The sequence below is a fragment of the Mycteria americana genome, chromosome 9 (genome assembly GCF_035582795.1).
Source record: "Mycteria americana isolate JAX WOST 10 ecotype Jacksonville Zoo and Gardens chromosome 9, USCA_MyAme_1.0, whole genome shotgun sequence".
Lineage (NCBI taxonomy): Eukaryota > Metazoa > Chordata > Aves > Ciconiiformes > Ciconiidae > Mycteria > Mycteria americana.
The window spans coordinates 16,136,535-16,151,981 of record NC_134373.1 but is presented as its reverse complement, the minus strand read 5'-3'; the positions used below and the strand labels follow the sequence as shown (position 1 = coordinate 16,151,981).

Genomic DNA, 15,447 nt, shown 5'->3' with positions numbered 1-15,447 from the left:
TTTATAAATTATGGAGTAGATTTAGAAATAATTTAAAATCTGTAATACTTTTGGCAAATATTTTAAAGTTATTTTAAAAATATTATTTATAACATAGAGTATGGGACTGCATGGATGTGTACTAATGGACATGACTGTACAGTCCTGGTGGAGGAATATGATAGCTATGGTGTGGCAGCTTGCTTTTGAAAATTAAGCAGCTTGACTTCTAAAGTGAGACTATCTCACATGGCATATTTTGACAGAATTTTCCTATGGTGGTTTGTGGAGTTCTAGTATCTGTCGTCCCTGCTGGTACAGTACCCAGCCCTGAGGAACTGCTGGTCATGAACAGGGTCTGTGTGCTCTACTAATAACAAGTAGGAAGCCTAAATTTAAATTCCTGTCTGTTTTATAGATATCTAGTACACAAGTCACAGGCTCTGCATTGTCTCTTGGAACACTTCAGCTGGCTCTAATCTGCTGCTAGCTGCCATATTGATCAATGAAAGAAGCAAAAAGCAAATTATTTTGTGATTAGGATTGTTGTTGGAGTTCTTATTTAATTTTATAAGCCATAGAGAGTGTTGTGTACTAATGTCTATGCTATCAAGACTAGAATATACTAGTAATTTTGTAAAGCTGATATGTGTTACTCTGGAGAGTAAGTAAAGATTGTTGGTGGAGGGAGAAGCTAAAATGCTTTGGTTGGCATTCGTACCAGGAAATGGAAACATATGCACTAATGAATAAAGCAGGAATATCACATCAGCACAACATGGCTGAGAATTTCAAAGGACACTTTTTTTTATTTTAGTTCTAAAAATCTGCGTATTCCCTCCTTTTTTTCCCAGTTAAAATGCATTAAAGAAAAGCTTTCCATTGAAGAAGTTAGTACTACAAAGTTGTTGACGGATGACCTTGAGTGTAATATTGCCTAATGTTCTCTTCTTTTTTACAGAAAGATCCAGATTACTTGAAGCTCTGGTTGGATAGTTTTGTTTCTAGCTATGAACAGTTTCTGGATGTGGACTTTGATAAGCTGCCAACTAGGTATGTAGAATTGCAGACCTGTTCATCTTTGTTTGATATCTGAAACAGACCTGGCTGAGAGCCCAGTCTTATTCAATGGCAATACTGCCTTTAAACAAAAGAAAGATTTTTAGTTGTTGAGTGGCACTCCCATTCTTTTGAAGGTCAAGTTGGTTTGGGAATGATGAAACTAGGCAAATACTGGTATTTGCATTGTATCAGGAAATGGCATGAGTATTCACTTGTTCTTGCTTGTAGAAACATAATCATTATTCCTTGTGTATTTTTTGAATAAGTATTCATTAAATGTTGCATATGAAGTGGTGTTAGTCAGTATTAGTGCTTGGTATCTGTATCAGCAGTGACTGAAGATAAGTGAGATGTAGGTAAAGAGTTTTGTAATTTTATTTTAGGGCTTGCTTTAAGATTAAGGATGAGATGAAATGCTTAATGAAAGATTTGGATATCTTGGCTGAAAACCTTTTTAAAGTCTATCATTTGTGCGTATTTTAATTTTTAAGTGATTTATTTGCATCCGTGAAGACTGCAGTTCAGGGCAAGAGTATTGCTGACTTCACTCATGTTGCTGACCCCAAGTTCTCAGATATAATCATGAGGTGGTACTGAAGTCTAATGTCAGAGTTCCATATTTAGTATTTCGAATTTGTCTGCTGTGTTCTAAGGATTGTGTTTTCAAGACTAACTTTGCAAATGAGGAATAGAAACTTGGGGCATTGGATGTTTTCTCTTGCTTTTGAGATGCTTGCGTGAACTAAGGGTTTTAAGAAAAAACAAATGTTACAGGATTCAGAAATCGTGAGAACTGGTGTCACTATTGTAGCTGATACTGCTAGTGGTGTTTGAATGCAAAGAATGGCTCTCCCTGAATGATGGCTGCAGTCCAAGCCCTGTTGAAATCAATGGAAATTCTTTAATGGGCTTTGGATCAGATCCTGTTTGAAGTGTAAGTGATAGCCTGTACTGTTACAAGGAAATGAAGAATGCTGCAACTGGATCTCAGTAGATAAAAACTGGGCTTCTTGGCTCTTTGTATTAAAATTTTCCTCATAATGCCTATATGAATGCAAAATACATAGTGCAATTACTAATAAGCAAGACCTTCAAATTAATTCTGTGCTCTTTCAGAAGATCTGTTTTCTTTGCAGTGTCAAAAATGCATCTTGCTGTGTTTAGTTCAGGAAAAAACATGAAGCTAGTTGTGCAGAACAATAGCAGCATCCTCGTTGTGCTAAATGATGGCTTTGTGAGCATAAAAATAGTGTATTTTTCTGAGGTTAATGACAGGGATAGTGATTTAGTCTGGAAGAATAGGCCTATGTGGATTTAGACTCATTTGTGTAACGGATGCAGAGAAAATGTATCAAAACAACATAGAGATGAAGGCAGATCATTCCTGTGCTTTGATGGCTGTATTAAAAATTACAGTGTTTGAGAGCAGATACTAGAATTAACAAAGAATTGCAGTTTCTGCCTTTATTTGGATTTGTGAGATAATCACGCAAGTGAAAAGCGGCATCTTTCTGGGGTTTGTCAATTTATATTGCAGGCATTTACATTGTGGAACTGATACTACTGAGCCTGCAAAAAACCAAGTAGGTCAGTGTGGAACCACCAAATGCTGATTTCCAGTAACTCTTCTCTTAGGGCCATAGGACCCTGTGGACTCAACTTTTTTTACTGGAGCTGCTTATTAAATAACTAATTCTGTCTTTTGGTCTTGGAAATAATATATGATGCTAGTGAAAATGAGAAAGTGAGTGGACTAATACTTTTTTTTTTTTTCCCCTCTTATGTAAATCTTGGTGTCCTTTACAGCTATATGCCTGGAAGACCTTATGTACTGAAGGGCAAATGCTGGGAAATAATGAGAAACTGTAGGGAGAATAAAGCTCGTACAGATTGCTGGGCAAAACTAACCTTTTGGAAGACAGGCATGAAGTTTTGTGTTGATGTAAAACATATGTGGGGTTTTTTTTAGAGAACACCACTTGAGAAATGTAATGAAACTATTAGTGGTTTGGTTTTTTTTTTCCTGAAAGAAGGGCTCTTAATTGGTGCTGTCACTTACTGATTTAACCAATAAGAGTATTTCTTCTGTAAATTAAAATATATAATTTCCTGAAAGCTGCTTTGGAAATCTGAAAGATGCTACCTAATGCAAAATTAGGAAATCTCTAAATATAGAGGATGAGTGTATCCAGTGGTATGATTTGACTGTATAAGTAGAGCTTATACACTTATGCAGCTTATAGGCTTATACAGCTTCAGTTCTACCTCCATCTTTGTGCATCTACCCTATATTTTTAAGTGAAATGGTTCATTAATGGTGTTTTCAATGATTTTACTGAAAAGGTGAAAATAGCTATGATGATGGCTTTGTGAACAAAAGATTAGTGCACCTGTCTATTCTTTCCCTGAAAACATTTATTCATCTCATATGTATTTACTGTGAAAAGGATAAAATATTTACCAGCTGGTGGGAGGTTTTTTTCTCCTCTTCGAAGGAGAGGAATTATTTGGTTTAATACTTCAGAAACAACAAAGGCCTCCAGAGCGTTATCATGCTCTTTTTCTGCTTGTGGTTTGCATGATCTTGAGCAAAGCAGCTTAAAGGAAGCTCATGCAAAGTACCATAGAAACTGTACTTTGTTAACTTACTGACTTCAAACCCACATAAAAATGATGCAGGAATTCATGATAGGAATGCTGATTACATGGTTTCATGGTTGTTGAAAAGTAAAGCCTGGTTTTCTACAGTACTTTGTTCCAAAGTGCTTACCACTGGCAGAGGAGAGGTTAAAGTCCCAGTGTGTGAGTTTGAGCTGTAACAGGTGAATACAATTTAGTGACTAGTTTAACTTCCTTTCATACACCTGAGATGGCGGTTTATATTGCTGCATAGCCATGTTAATGTAATGCAAGAAAATTAGAAATTTAAAGAACCCAAATGTGTCAAGGTCTTTCTTGTATTTTTGAGGTAGGGTACCAGCAGTCAAATAAGAATGTCAGTTAAGGTATAATTTTTTATTCCCCCCATCTCCCCCCCTTTTGGAATACTTAGTTTACACAGCTAGTCTTGTTGGGGAAAAAATTGATACTATGTGTCCACAAATTTAAGTTTTAGATTTTTGTGGTGATGTAGTAGTAGTTTGCTCTGGGGTGAAAAGAAGTTTGAGTATTTATAAATATTTATATTTATATATGTACTCTATAGTATATTCAGTTTGAGTAATCCTGATTAGTATTTCTTGTGCCAGTCTCACATAAGGCAGTAAATTCTCATGGGTTGTGCAATAGCACGGACAGGCAGCTCTGGCAGAGAAAACATTCTTTGGGACATGAGGCATGAAGGGTATGCTGTTTGCTCTCTTGTAAAGCATTTTATGATCTTATTGAAAAAGACTTGGCCGTTTTAGGGAAATACTTCTGGATATATGATTTCAGCTGTCAAAAATTATGGTCTTTTAATGCAGAGATGGTGAGTTATCAGATTATGAAGAGCCATGCTTATAGTCCCAGGCAGTATGGATCTGCTGGCATCTTGGGGGGTGAAGCTGCTATCACAGAAATTAAGCAGTTGTGTTGGAAAAAAGCAGTTGCTCTCAGTTTTGTGGTTAGTGTCTCTATCAGTTTAGAGCCTAGGTCCTATAAAGGTTGTGTTAAAACTTTCTGAATCCCTTGAGATTCTGAATCCCATGATCTGAAAAGCAAATTGCAGAACTCTTCACAGAGGCAAGGGACTGAACGGTATTTGGTCCTCTGTATACATATAGGTTAACACTTGTTTTCTAGGATATGGGAGCTTGCTGTCACTCACACCTGTCCAGTTGTTTTACTAAATTGGGTCTCAAGTTTTTCCCTTTTATATAGGCTTCCTTTTCAACTTTAGAAGCTAAACAATGTATTGTTCCCCATTTCCCTCAAATAATCAGTATCACAGTGGTTAGTGTCAGTCATTGCATTTCTCCACACTTTGATGCTTATTCTTACACAGATGTATGTATGCAAATGTCAGTGAGCTTTTGAGCTAGCTGAGTTTTTTGTTTGCTGTAATTTTCCCCCTGGCTTTGGCCATGTTGAAGGCTTTTGTAAGCTGTAAGGCTCTTGCTTGTGTCTTTCTTTTCCTGTGCAGAGTTCATAGAGAACATGTCAGGGTAAACAGCTGATGCCAAAGACAAACTCCCTTTGGCATGTGCAACAGTGGATAAACAGTCTTCATCCCAGAGAATGTTCTAACACATCTATATATTTCTATACTGTTGCTGAAATGGGTTTTTATATGGCTGTTCCTGGAGCTTAGCTACTGGTTTTATTTGTGATTTCCCACCCCCACCCCCCCTTCTTCTTTTGGTTCTCACTGGTGTATTTCTAAAAATGTTTCAGTTTAGCAAAAACAATAGGCAAGAGTACCTAATGTTCTTCAGGGCCATGTCTGGCCTTGGTAGAGTTGTTACATTTAACACCAACACAACAGTCTCCTTTTGTCTTCTAAAAATAATTAGATAGCAGAACAAACCTATTTGCTGGGTTAATGATATCCAGCAACTAATAAGGATGGGTCAACTTTTCATGCAAAATCAGTGTGCCAAGAGTCAGATGGATTTTTGAGATCTCCCTTTCCTGTACATTGAGACCCTGATTTTCAAGTCTTCCTTTTTTAAATCTTATTGTGTACAGCTTTCTTTTTGTATTTAATCTTATTTTGCATGGCTTTTTATAATTCATGTAAGAAAGACATGAGGTTCACTGTGGATGAATACCAACTAGGCTTCAATAACTATTTAATAATTGGCGTCTCATTTATTTGGACACTTTTAGTCTTCCGTAGAAAGTTGAAAATGTTCCCCTTGTGTTTAGTTTTCATGTTTCATTCCATTGTGGCCATCCCTTTCCTTATATAGGGAGTTCCCAGGCCACCCATTTACCTGCTGAAGATCATGCAAATTCTCTGTGGCAATTAAGGCAGATCATTGCATGGAGGAGCATTTAGGAATCCACTTAATGAATTTTTAACACTTTTTTTTCAATGCAGTTCATTGCTGGGGAAAAGGAAGCTCAAGCTCGCAAATTGCCACCAGGCATTTCTTTGTGGTTCATTAGAAAGTGTTTGTGAGCCAGCAGTTCAGTAACCTTTCTTACAGAGGTTTATTGGAACACTACACGAGCACATTGAAATCGATTGGTATTATGTCATTTGCATGATTAACAATTTCGTGTGTGGTTTTTCTCTTTAGGGTGGATGACATTCCTCCAGGAATATCACTGCTTCCTGATAACATTCTTCAGGTCCTCAGGCTCCAGCTGCTGCAGTGTGTCCAGAAAATGTCAGATGGCCTAGAAGAGCAGCAGCAGGCTCTGTCACTTTTACTTGTGAAGTTCTTTATCATCCTTTGCAGGTATTTGTTCTGATTGTTACCTCAGCAAGGTTATTGTTTTGTTTAAGAAATCTTGATGCAGCCTATAAATATAGATTCTAATGCCTGGTACAATGTGATTTGACACTTTCCAGTAGAAACAGAGAAATGCCACTTCTCACAATCTTCAAAATAAAGGAAGAGGGAATAAGAGAGAGAGAGGGGAGCAATGCAATCATCTTAGCAATAATATTTTCCATGAGAAATGGAATAGAAGGGGACTAAACACTAAATTCCTTGTAATTACATAAAATATATCTATGGGAATTCAAGATATGGTGTACCTGATATAAGAAATACTTTTAAAAGAAAAAGCACACTCTAACAGGTATTGGATATGAAATAACTTGAGAGAGAATTGTACAGGAAGAACTGTTTCACATTCTTCACATGCTTATAATTCCATAAACAGCTTAGGAAACTGACTTATTACACTATTAATGCAACTGGCTCCCTTCTGAAACTGATGCCTTATTTTGTAATGCTTTTGAAGCAGGTGAATAAACTGTTGTTAGGGATCTAGTCCTCACTATTTCTTCAGTCTTCTATTGTAAACTGCATTAAGGGAAGAAGAGGATAAAACATAATAGGGAATTTCCTTTTCTGAGGAGTATTTAAAGTACCTTTTTTTGAGTCCTTTGGCTCTCCTTACCCCTGAAACAATACAAAGGGCTGTAGGGCAGTGTTTAAGTATCCCGGAATATTAAATATAACCTGAGTAGATGGTGGTAATGTTTCTGAATTACAAACTGTTGTCAGTCTTATTTAATTGCTGAAAAATTCTCCTTATGTCATCACTCTGGTATCTGATCTTTGTGACTTGTCTTCAAGACTGAGAAATAATATGTGCATGCTATTTCTTTGTTGCTGTTGATTTATTTATGTTCTAAAATAATTTATTAGATGTTTGTTTTCATTGGGAGAATTTAAAGTTAATAAATGCTTCTAGGTAATATGTTTGCTAAAGTTTTAGGAAGTGTATGCGCTAGTAATATGAGAGAAATGGAAGTTATTGTCTTTGTTATCAGATGCCATTTCTGAGCTTTCTATTTAGAATGTCCTGGGAATCTGCTTAACCTCTGAAACCCCAAATTCCAGATAGAATTGGCCTACAGCAGAGTGACCCGGGCCTTTCTTTTCCTTCTTGTTAGAAGAAAACTTGTGAGCTCTGTTACTGTGACAGAAATAAACATTTGAGTACATGCAGTCTTCTGGAGAGTATTTTTGAAATGCTGATATACTTTTGCATGATTATAGACAAAATGCTAAAACAAACATTGTTTGAACTATCCTCAAATGGTACACTGTGTACATTTCTGTGGTTTTTATGTTGTCTTCATAGAAATTTGGCTAATGTGGAGGAGATTGGGATGTGTTCATACATTAATCATGTTATCACCATGACTACGTTATACATTCAACAGGTATGTGGTTAAGAATTCTCATGTGTTATTTTTGCCATCTGATACTTCCTGCTCCTGCTTATGTGATATGTTTTTTCAATAATAGTGTTGTGTGGGGAACAATTTGTGGGCTCAGAACTGTTCTGGAAGAGATCAAGAGTACTTTTCAACTTCTAGAAATATTCTGACCACAGCTTCCTTTTTTTCCTCAGTTGAAAAGCAAAACAAAAGAAAAAGAAGTGGCAGATCAGACCCCCATAGAAGAATTTGTGAGACATGCATTGGCTTTTTGTGAAAGTCTCTACGATCCATATCGAAACTGGAGGCAGCGAATTGCAGGGTATGTGTGGACTAGGACAGGATTATAAATACTGTGGTTTATGATAACTTTACATAAACAATATGTAAAGTTTCTGACAGAACTACTGCTGCCTGATGTCAAACTAAAATAAAAAGTAGTTACATGTATATTTTCTGCTGTTCCATTTTACAACTATTAGAATTGATAGCCTTGAGCACTTGACACGGTGCTTCAGGTTTTTTTTTTCCCCCCGAAGATACACTCTTTAGAATAGCATTAATGAAATAGTTTTTCTACCAAAATTAACATCATGAAGCAGGTGTGCTTGAAACTGAACTTCATTGCCACCAAAGGTGTCAGAGTACTAATATATCCTGTTCCATTTGGTGGGAAGCTGAGTTGTGAGGCTTTTTGAAAGGTGGGAAGTGTACAGAGCCAGGAAATGGGCTTTCCGAGATGCTTAATTTCTGTCATAGAATCATTTAGGTTGGAAAAGACCTTTAAGATCATCAAGTCCAGCCATTAACCTAGCACTGCCAAGTCCACCACTAAACCATGTCCCAAAGCACCACATCTACATGTCTTTTAACTACATCCAGGGATGGTTGACTCCACCACATTCCTGGGCAGCCTGTTCCAATGCTTGACAACCCTTTCAGTGAAGAAATTTTTACTAATATCCAATCTAAACCTCCCTTGGTGCAACTTGAGGCCATTTCCTCTTCTCCTATTGCTTGTTACCTGGGAGAAGAGACAGACACCCACCTCGCTACAACCTCCTTTCAGGTAGTTGTAGAGAGCGATAAGGTCTCCCCTGAGCCTCCTTTTCTCCAGGCTAAACAACACACACGTAAAATCAAGGAAACTGAAGATGTGGGTTTGTTTCATTATTAAGTTGCATAAAGTCTAGAGAAATCTGCTCTGTGGGTTTCAACATCATAGTTAGACTCTGATTCCCCAATTCCTGGAGTAGTCACAAAGAAAACTGTGGCACAGGCCCTGTTCTTTGAAACTGCTAGTGATTCACTTTATCTGCTATGACTGGCTCTTCAGATACCTCCGATAAATTTCTGTGAGATCTTTTTCATGTACAGTTCTCCTTTAATAGCCTCAAATTAATTACAATAATGTTAAATGTACATAGTCTTGTATAGTTAACGTGTTTTTCTGCTGTGCGTACAAGGGCTGAAGTTGTTGTTTGCTCCTTGCTGCTATCATTCAGAGCTGCTTTTCATTTAGGTCAGTTTTATTTCTAACAGGACCATTTTGATGTGCACCAAATATTGGTCCTGTGCATGCAAATAACTAAAGGCACAGAGAGATCATATCTTATGTTACCTAGTCTTGTAAAACCTCAGGTCCGTTCTCACAGCATACATTCTGTAGAGCTAGCACAGCATTTGTGCTAGCTCTGTGACTTGCATTTGTGCAGCAAGTCCGTCGTCCAACTCTGTGCAAACAGAGTGGGGATCACATGAGCTATCTACCTTGGCTGCTGGGGTTTCTTTGTAGCTCAAAACCTGCAGTATGCCATAATACTGCATGGACTGCAGTTTTCATGAGGCTGTTATGGAAACAAAAGGTAGTATTCTCAGTAACAGCTTGAATCATTGTGCATAAAGTTTTAAGAAGCATGTAAGGATCACAACTTCTGGTATTTTTGTGCAACATGAGAATTCCCCTTTTCTAGGGCAGAGTATGAATTGACACCAGTTCTCACATATGGCCTGCTGTTTTCAGATTTAGTGTAGGTAATGCCAGCACCTCTTGTGGTATATTAGTTAGAGTATAAGTATGCAAAATCAGTGAATTTAAAACCAATGAAGGTGCAGAATTTGGCAATTAATTGATATAATCACACCACAGAGAAGTGTTACGCTTTCTGAAACTGGGTATGATTTAAATACCTTTTTAAAATTATAATGTATTTACTGGCAATCTGGAAGTGAAAATTAAATTTGAGGATATACTAAGAGGTGTTTGGTTGTAACTGACCAACATGAAGGTCCTTCCATTGTTTTCTCCTTTCAAAAACTGGCCCATTTTTCTAAACTGGTGGAACAAGGAAGCCCAAAGGAATGAGGTAGGCAGACCTGGTTGAATTAGGGCAAAAGAAGTTATTGAAGATAACAATATAGATATGTTGCATCTTTGAAAAGAAGTTTATAAGTGTAGCAGTAGAATTATATCCCTTTAATTTGATGGTGTCATGTCCTGTTCCCCCCCCCCCCCCCCCCCCAATGAACCCATAATAATGTTTTGTGCCCATTTCAAATTGCATGGTTAAGAAATTTGGCAGGCTAGCTGGTGGCTTAGTTATAATAAGCAAGGACTAAATAACAGATTGCTGGCTTTTTTTTTTTTTTTTTAAACTAAACCATATTGTAAAAAGTTAAGGTATTTCTAGGAGCAGAAGAGTAAATATGGGATTAGTTGTGATTAATTTTTTCAGGATGAAATACTACTTTACTATTTTTTTCTTTTTTTTTAATCTTGTAGGCAAAAGTTAACTCCTGATTTTTGGCAGTGTTTTCTATTATGAAGTCGTAAGTTAATAAGTCATAAACAAAGGTATCTTATCTAATTTCTTTGGTGTATCTTTTTTAATGTAATTGCAGACGTTTCCTTAGTACAGTTGAAAAGAGCAGACAGAAGTATAAACCAGCTTCCCTCACTGTTGAGTTTGTCCCTTTCTTTTACCGTAAGTATTATCAACAGCATGATTTAAAATAGTCATCTTTGGAGGAGTGAACTTAGTGATTCCAAGTTCCTTTCCCCTAAGAATGCCTGAAAAATGTAAAAGCTCCTTGCTTGCTTTCTGAGGCTGAATGAAGTGGGTTGCTTTGTTTGCTTGGTTTTTTGCTTTGAGCATCACCATCTTGCCATTCTTACTCATCTTTGAAAGCTTTTTTTTTTTTTTCCAGACTTTCTTTCAGTGCCTAACGTGGTTTAATAGGGTTGGTTCCGTGAATTGCCAACTTTCCCATTTATTAGGGTATATATAGTGATTGCACGCAAGATCCCTGGAGCAACTGTAATAAGTTGCATGGAAAAATAATCTTAGGAAACTGTTCATGCATTTTTGTGTCTTAATACGATTTAACAGCTAGAAAGAAGGAAACTCTGTGCCATCCAACTAGCAAATTCTCCTTGGACTGCAGTTTGGGAAACTGCTCTGTTTTGTCCCTGGTTAAGTCATTAAATATCATGATGGCTACTTTAGAATTCATGTGTTCTTACCATTCTGGATTGGCTGTGTGGAAAAGGAGGACTTATGTGGCTATATTCTGTACTTAAATCTTGGGAAGGTGGGATGGCCAGCTAGTTCACCAGTTTAGCACACCAAAGTGCTAATGCCAACAGAATTGAAGCAGCAGGAATATGCTGGAGGGAAATGCTATGAGTGAAATCAACCCTTTTTGCAGCTATCCGTTAACTCAGCTTTAATTGAAAATAAAAAACGAAGGTTCTATCCCTAGAGTGATAGCATTTATGAATTTGGTTTCTCTAGGTTTGAGTCACATACTCCTCCTGTTCCTTGGGATTCCCTCTTTGTGTACGTAAAATAGGCTAGTTGCCAAAAAGACCAGAGAGCTGATGCCAGTAAAATGCCATTATCTTTGTGCCAGAGCACTGGAAACCCACTCTAAAGGCTGCTACTGAGGAATGTCATCTGCAGGCTCTCTCCTCCCTATTCGGTGCATTGCACTCTGGTTCCCCCTAAATCCCTTAAATATTATATACTGTGACTGAGCTACAAGTGTGCTAATTAGCTGGCAGATACTCATCTGCTGGTTGGCCAACTGGCAGGAAAGGCAGAACAAGAAATTGCTGAGCATGTGCTTTAGACATTCTGCCATGGCAGCATTAATTTGAGGCTTTTTTTGGTCTACCCAGCCTAATGATTTATTCACAGTCTGCTAGGTACTGCTCTTTTGAATTTGTCTGAGGTTCCCCAAAAGATTCAGAGGCTATAAGTCAAGGGAGCGGTGGGACTAGAAGACTAACAGTGTGATCATCTAAGCTTTGTTTCCTATGAAGACCAGATTTTAAAAATACCTATGCAATTTTCGTTTAAAACAGGCTTATACATTGAGTATATAGTCAGGAATCTTACTTGCCAATAATTAGTAATTGTCTTAAAGGTTATATTAATATAAAATTCTTGCATCTTCAGTTTCTATTGTTTGTTTAAAATCTCAGTTTTTACAAACCCGAGTCATTATCAGTTCTATCTCAAAGTTATTGGAAGTTTTACGATGGTTAATTCCAAATAAAATAATCCTTTGTAGTTTGTTGCAGCTACTTTGAGTGTAGTGTTACTGCTATAGCAACAATATCCAGGTCATATCTATTGCTAAGACAAGTTCCTGAGGCTGTTTATAACTAATTATATCAGATATGGCATGAGAAGAGATGCAGGATAATTGTCTTTAAGGAGACTACTGCTAGAAAGGTTACAGACCTGCACAGGCTTCCCTGGGAAGTTTGGCTTAAAGGGAGCAAGCTCAGGGACTGTTTTTCTGAGCTACCTGCACTGCATATGGTGTTAGACTTTCTGTGCCAAAATTGCTCTAACCTTTGTCATGCTTGCTAACTGCTTGTGTGTTAGCATGTCCGTCTATTTCTCATTAATATGAACAAAATGGGCTCATTTTACATTATGGATCAGGTCAGTTGTTGTATATCTATAGTTCTGTCAGCCTGCATGAAAAGTTTTATGCAAGCTGAAGGTCTGGCCCTGTGAATTCCTGATAAATGTGGTCTTGTCGAGTTACTTTGATAATGCTGGAATTGATGCATTTGTGTCTGATTTCTGTAAAAGAAAGTGGAGATTATATAATTAATTTTTAAAAATTTGCATGATGACAGGGAGTAGAGGAGTTTTTTTATTATTTAATTTGTTGGTGGGTTTTTCGAGAGGAAAAACTTTGTATAATTTATGACCAAAGTAAGGAATCCTTCTCCTTTTTATTTACTCCAATCAGAATGCTTTCAAGAAAGTGAACATCTCAAGGAAAGCCTAAAATGTTGCTTGCTACATCTCTTCGGAGCTATTGTGGCTGGTGGTCAGGTAAGGATGTTCTAAACCCTTTTCAGCTGCTGAAGCCTCCAAATGCCTGTTCGTTATTTAAGGCTTATAAATACCCCATAACCCATAAATGAGAATAATTTATTATTGACTATGAAGTTTGTCTTATGAAGTTTGGGGTCATTCTGTGCAATAGTATCTAAATGCTAAAAGCTAGGTCCTGCTTTCAAATAACAGTAGAAATTTGCTGTCTACAATAACTACACATTCATGTGAACTTACTGCAGTATTTTCATATCATAAGGAAAAAATGTGGGTAACTAGATTAGGATTTTCCACCTGCAAAGACATTAAGTTTTGTATCAACACATGAAATTAATCTAGTTTACTTCCCAATGTTGGAAGTAAGCTGTTTCAGTAAGAGCACAGGGCCTTTATAGCTTGGAAGCTATTTAAAATGAAGCTGTTTAAAATCTTTGAAAGAATGTGAAGAAAAGAGGGTGTTCGTCATCAGCAAAGCCAACATCCACACTCTTGGCTGACTTCTGTAATGTGCTACGTAGTCTGGTCACAAGCAAATGTTACTTCTGATGATCCAGAAGAGAGAGCGTTTTTAAATGTTGTCAGGGAGCAGCAAAGCCAGGCACTGCTCCACCAGGGAAGGCAAGCTGAGGCTGAGCATTATGACCAGGCAGGCAGAGGCAGTTGATCGCACTGGCAAAAGGTGCAGTCTCACTATACCTCAACAAAGTGATCAGAGCAGGTCTGGTGGTAGTAACCAGGATCAACGAGCCCAGATCACTGGACAAGTCTGTAGTGATGAAGCCTGAGATCAAGCCAGGAAGTCTAGTCAGCGCATCAGGGTGGGGATTTGGTCTAGTGATGGTAACTAGGGTCAGTCAAGAGTCCAGTGGTTGCCAGACCCATCCATAGTGATGAGGCAGGTCTAAGGCCAAGCCAGGCAGTCAAGTCTGTGGGTCAGGCTCAAGACAGTACGTGGCCAGGCATAGGCATGGCTGCAGTATAGCTCAGGCAGGTAAAAGGTTGAAAGCCGCATCTTGAATGCAGCTCCCTAGAGAAGGCAGGGAGTCCCTGACAAGGGTTTTCAAAGCTCTCTCTGAGGCTGGGCTCCTGTCCCAGATTTAAGGTGGCCCTGAGCCGATGCAGTCAGACCCCCAGGAAGAGAGGTGAGGGAAATGCACTCAGGGCCCAGACAAATATTTGCTAATTATTATGTTCTTTTCAAAAATTTTAAAGTATCATGAATCTCATGACCTAAAATGAAAATTCAAGTGAAGCTTTACCTAGAGTTAGCAGTTTATCAAGGCTAATTATAAGCATTTTATAACATGCATTTAAATTATATTTCCTTTTTCCTATAAGTATTCTCTTTGAAAAAGAAGGCCTAGTTAAGGGAACAAGATGGGATGCATTTCATCTGTGGCCATCAGTATAATCAAAGTAGAATGTTTTGTATTTATTTAACAATTACAGGGCATTAACAGACATAATAATGCATGTTGCATGATTCGGGTAACTTGGATAGAAACTGCTGGTTTGAAAAGGTTTGGTTTTATTTATTTATTTTTTATTATTTTTTCCTTAATCACTTTTTTTCCCCCATGGGTTTCAGAGGAATGCTCTTCAAGCAGTATCTCCTGCCACCATAGAAGTCTTGATGCGTGTTTTAGCAGACTGTGACAACTGGGATGACAGGAACCCTGAGGAAGTGAGCAGGAAGGCAGAGCTGACTCTGAAGTGCCTAACAGAAGTTGTCCATATCCTTCTAATCAGCAGTTCTGACCAGCGGCAAGTGGAGACGAGTACAATATTGGAGAACTATTTCAAGTTGCTTAATTCAGACCATTCAGCTTTACCTAATCCAAGGCGATGCAGGCAGTGGGAGAGCAGGTTCATAGCACTACAGATCCAAATGCTGAGTGAGTACCCAATTGTGCAGTTCCTTTAAATATCTCTTGATAATAACTCTGAAGCAAGTAATGATTGAACCATGATAGTAATATAACTGAATGTTCTACCAAAAAATGTTCACTTGGCTTAGCAGTTGAAAAATTTCAAAACATTTCTTCATTGACATTACTTTAGATGTATCTTTGTTTAATCATTCACTACAAAAAAAACAGAAGAAATTGTATCAGATTGCTACCAATTAACCAGAGCAAGGTTCACAGACTGCTAGTCTCCATTAAAAAAAAAAAACTTTTGCTAGGCAACAGCTGACACTCATCAGCACCTGAATAATGG

General features: G+C 37.7%; 1 protein-coding gene across 7 annotated transcripts in view; it reads left to right on the top strand.

Moving 5' to 3' along the window:
* NBEAL1 (neurobeachin like 1) overlaps positions 1 to 15,447 on the top strand; it is an 89,260-nt gene that overhangs the window by 18,103 nt on the left and 55,710 nt on the right. For 6 of the 7 annotated variants that reach the window (XR_012777075.1, XM_075511623.1, XM_075511621.1 and 3 more), the window contains 7 exons: positions 941 to 1,032; positions 6,267 to 6,428; positions 7,789 to 7,870; positions 8,062 to 8,189; positions 10,769 to 10,851; positions 13,139 to 13,224; positions 14,816 to 15,122. Coding sequence is in view for 5 of the 7 variants with exons in the window: in XM_075511623.1 (XP_075367738.1) it covers positions 941 to 1,032; positions 6,267 to 6,428; positions 7,789 to 7,870; positions 8,062 to 8,189; positions 10,769 to 10,851; positions 13,139 to 13,224; positions 14,816 to 15,122 (940 nt within the window). In the remaining 2 variants the exon portion in view is untranslated. Of the gene's footprint in view, positions 1 to 940; positions 1,033 to 6,266; positions 6,429 to 7,788; positions 7,871 to 8,061; positions 8,190 to 10,768; positions 10,852 to 13,138; positions 13,225 to 14,815; positions 15,123 to 15,447 lie in introns of those variants that run through there. The other variant, XM_075511626.1, reaches the window with a different exon arrangement.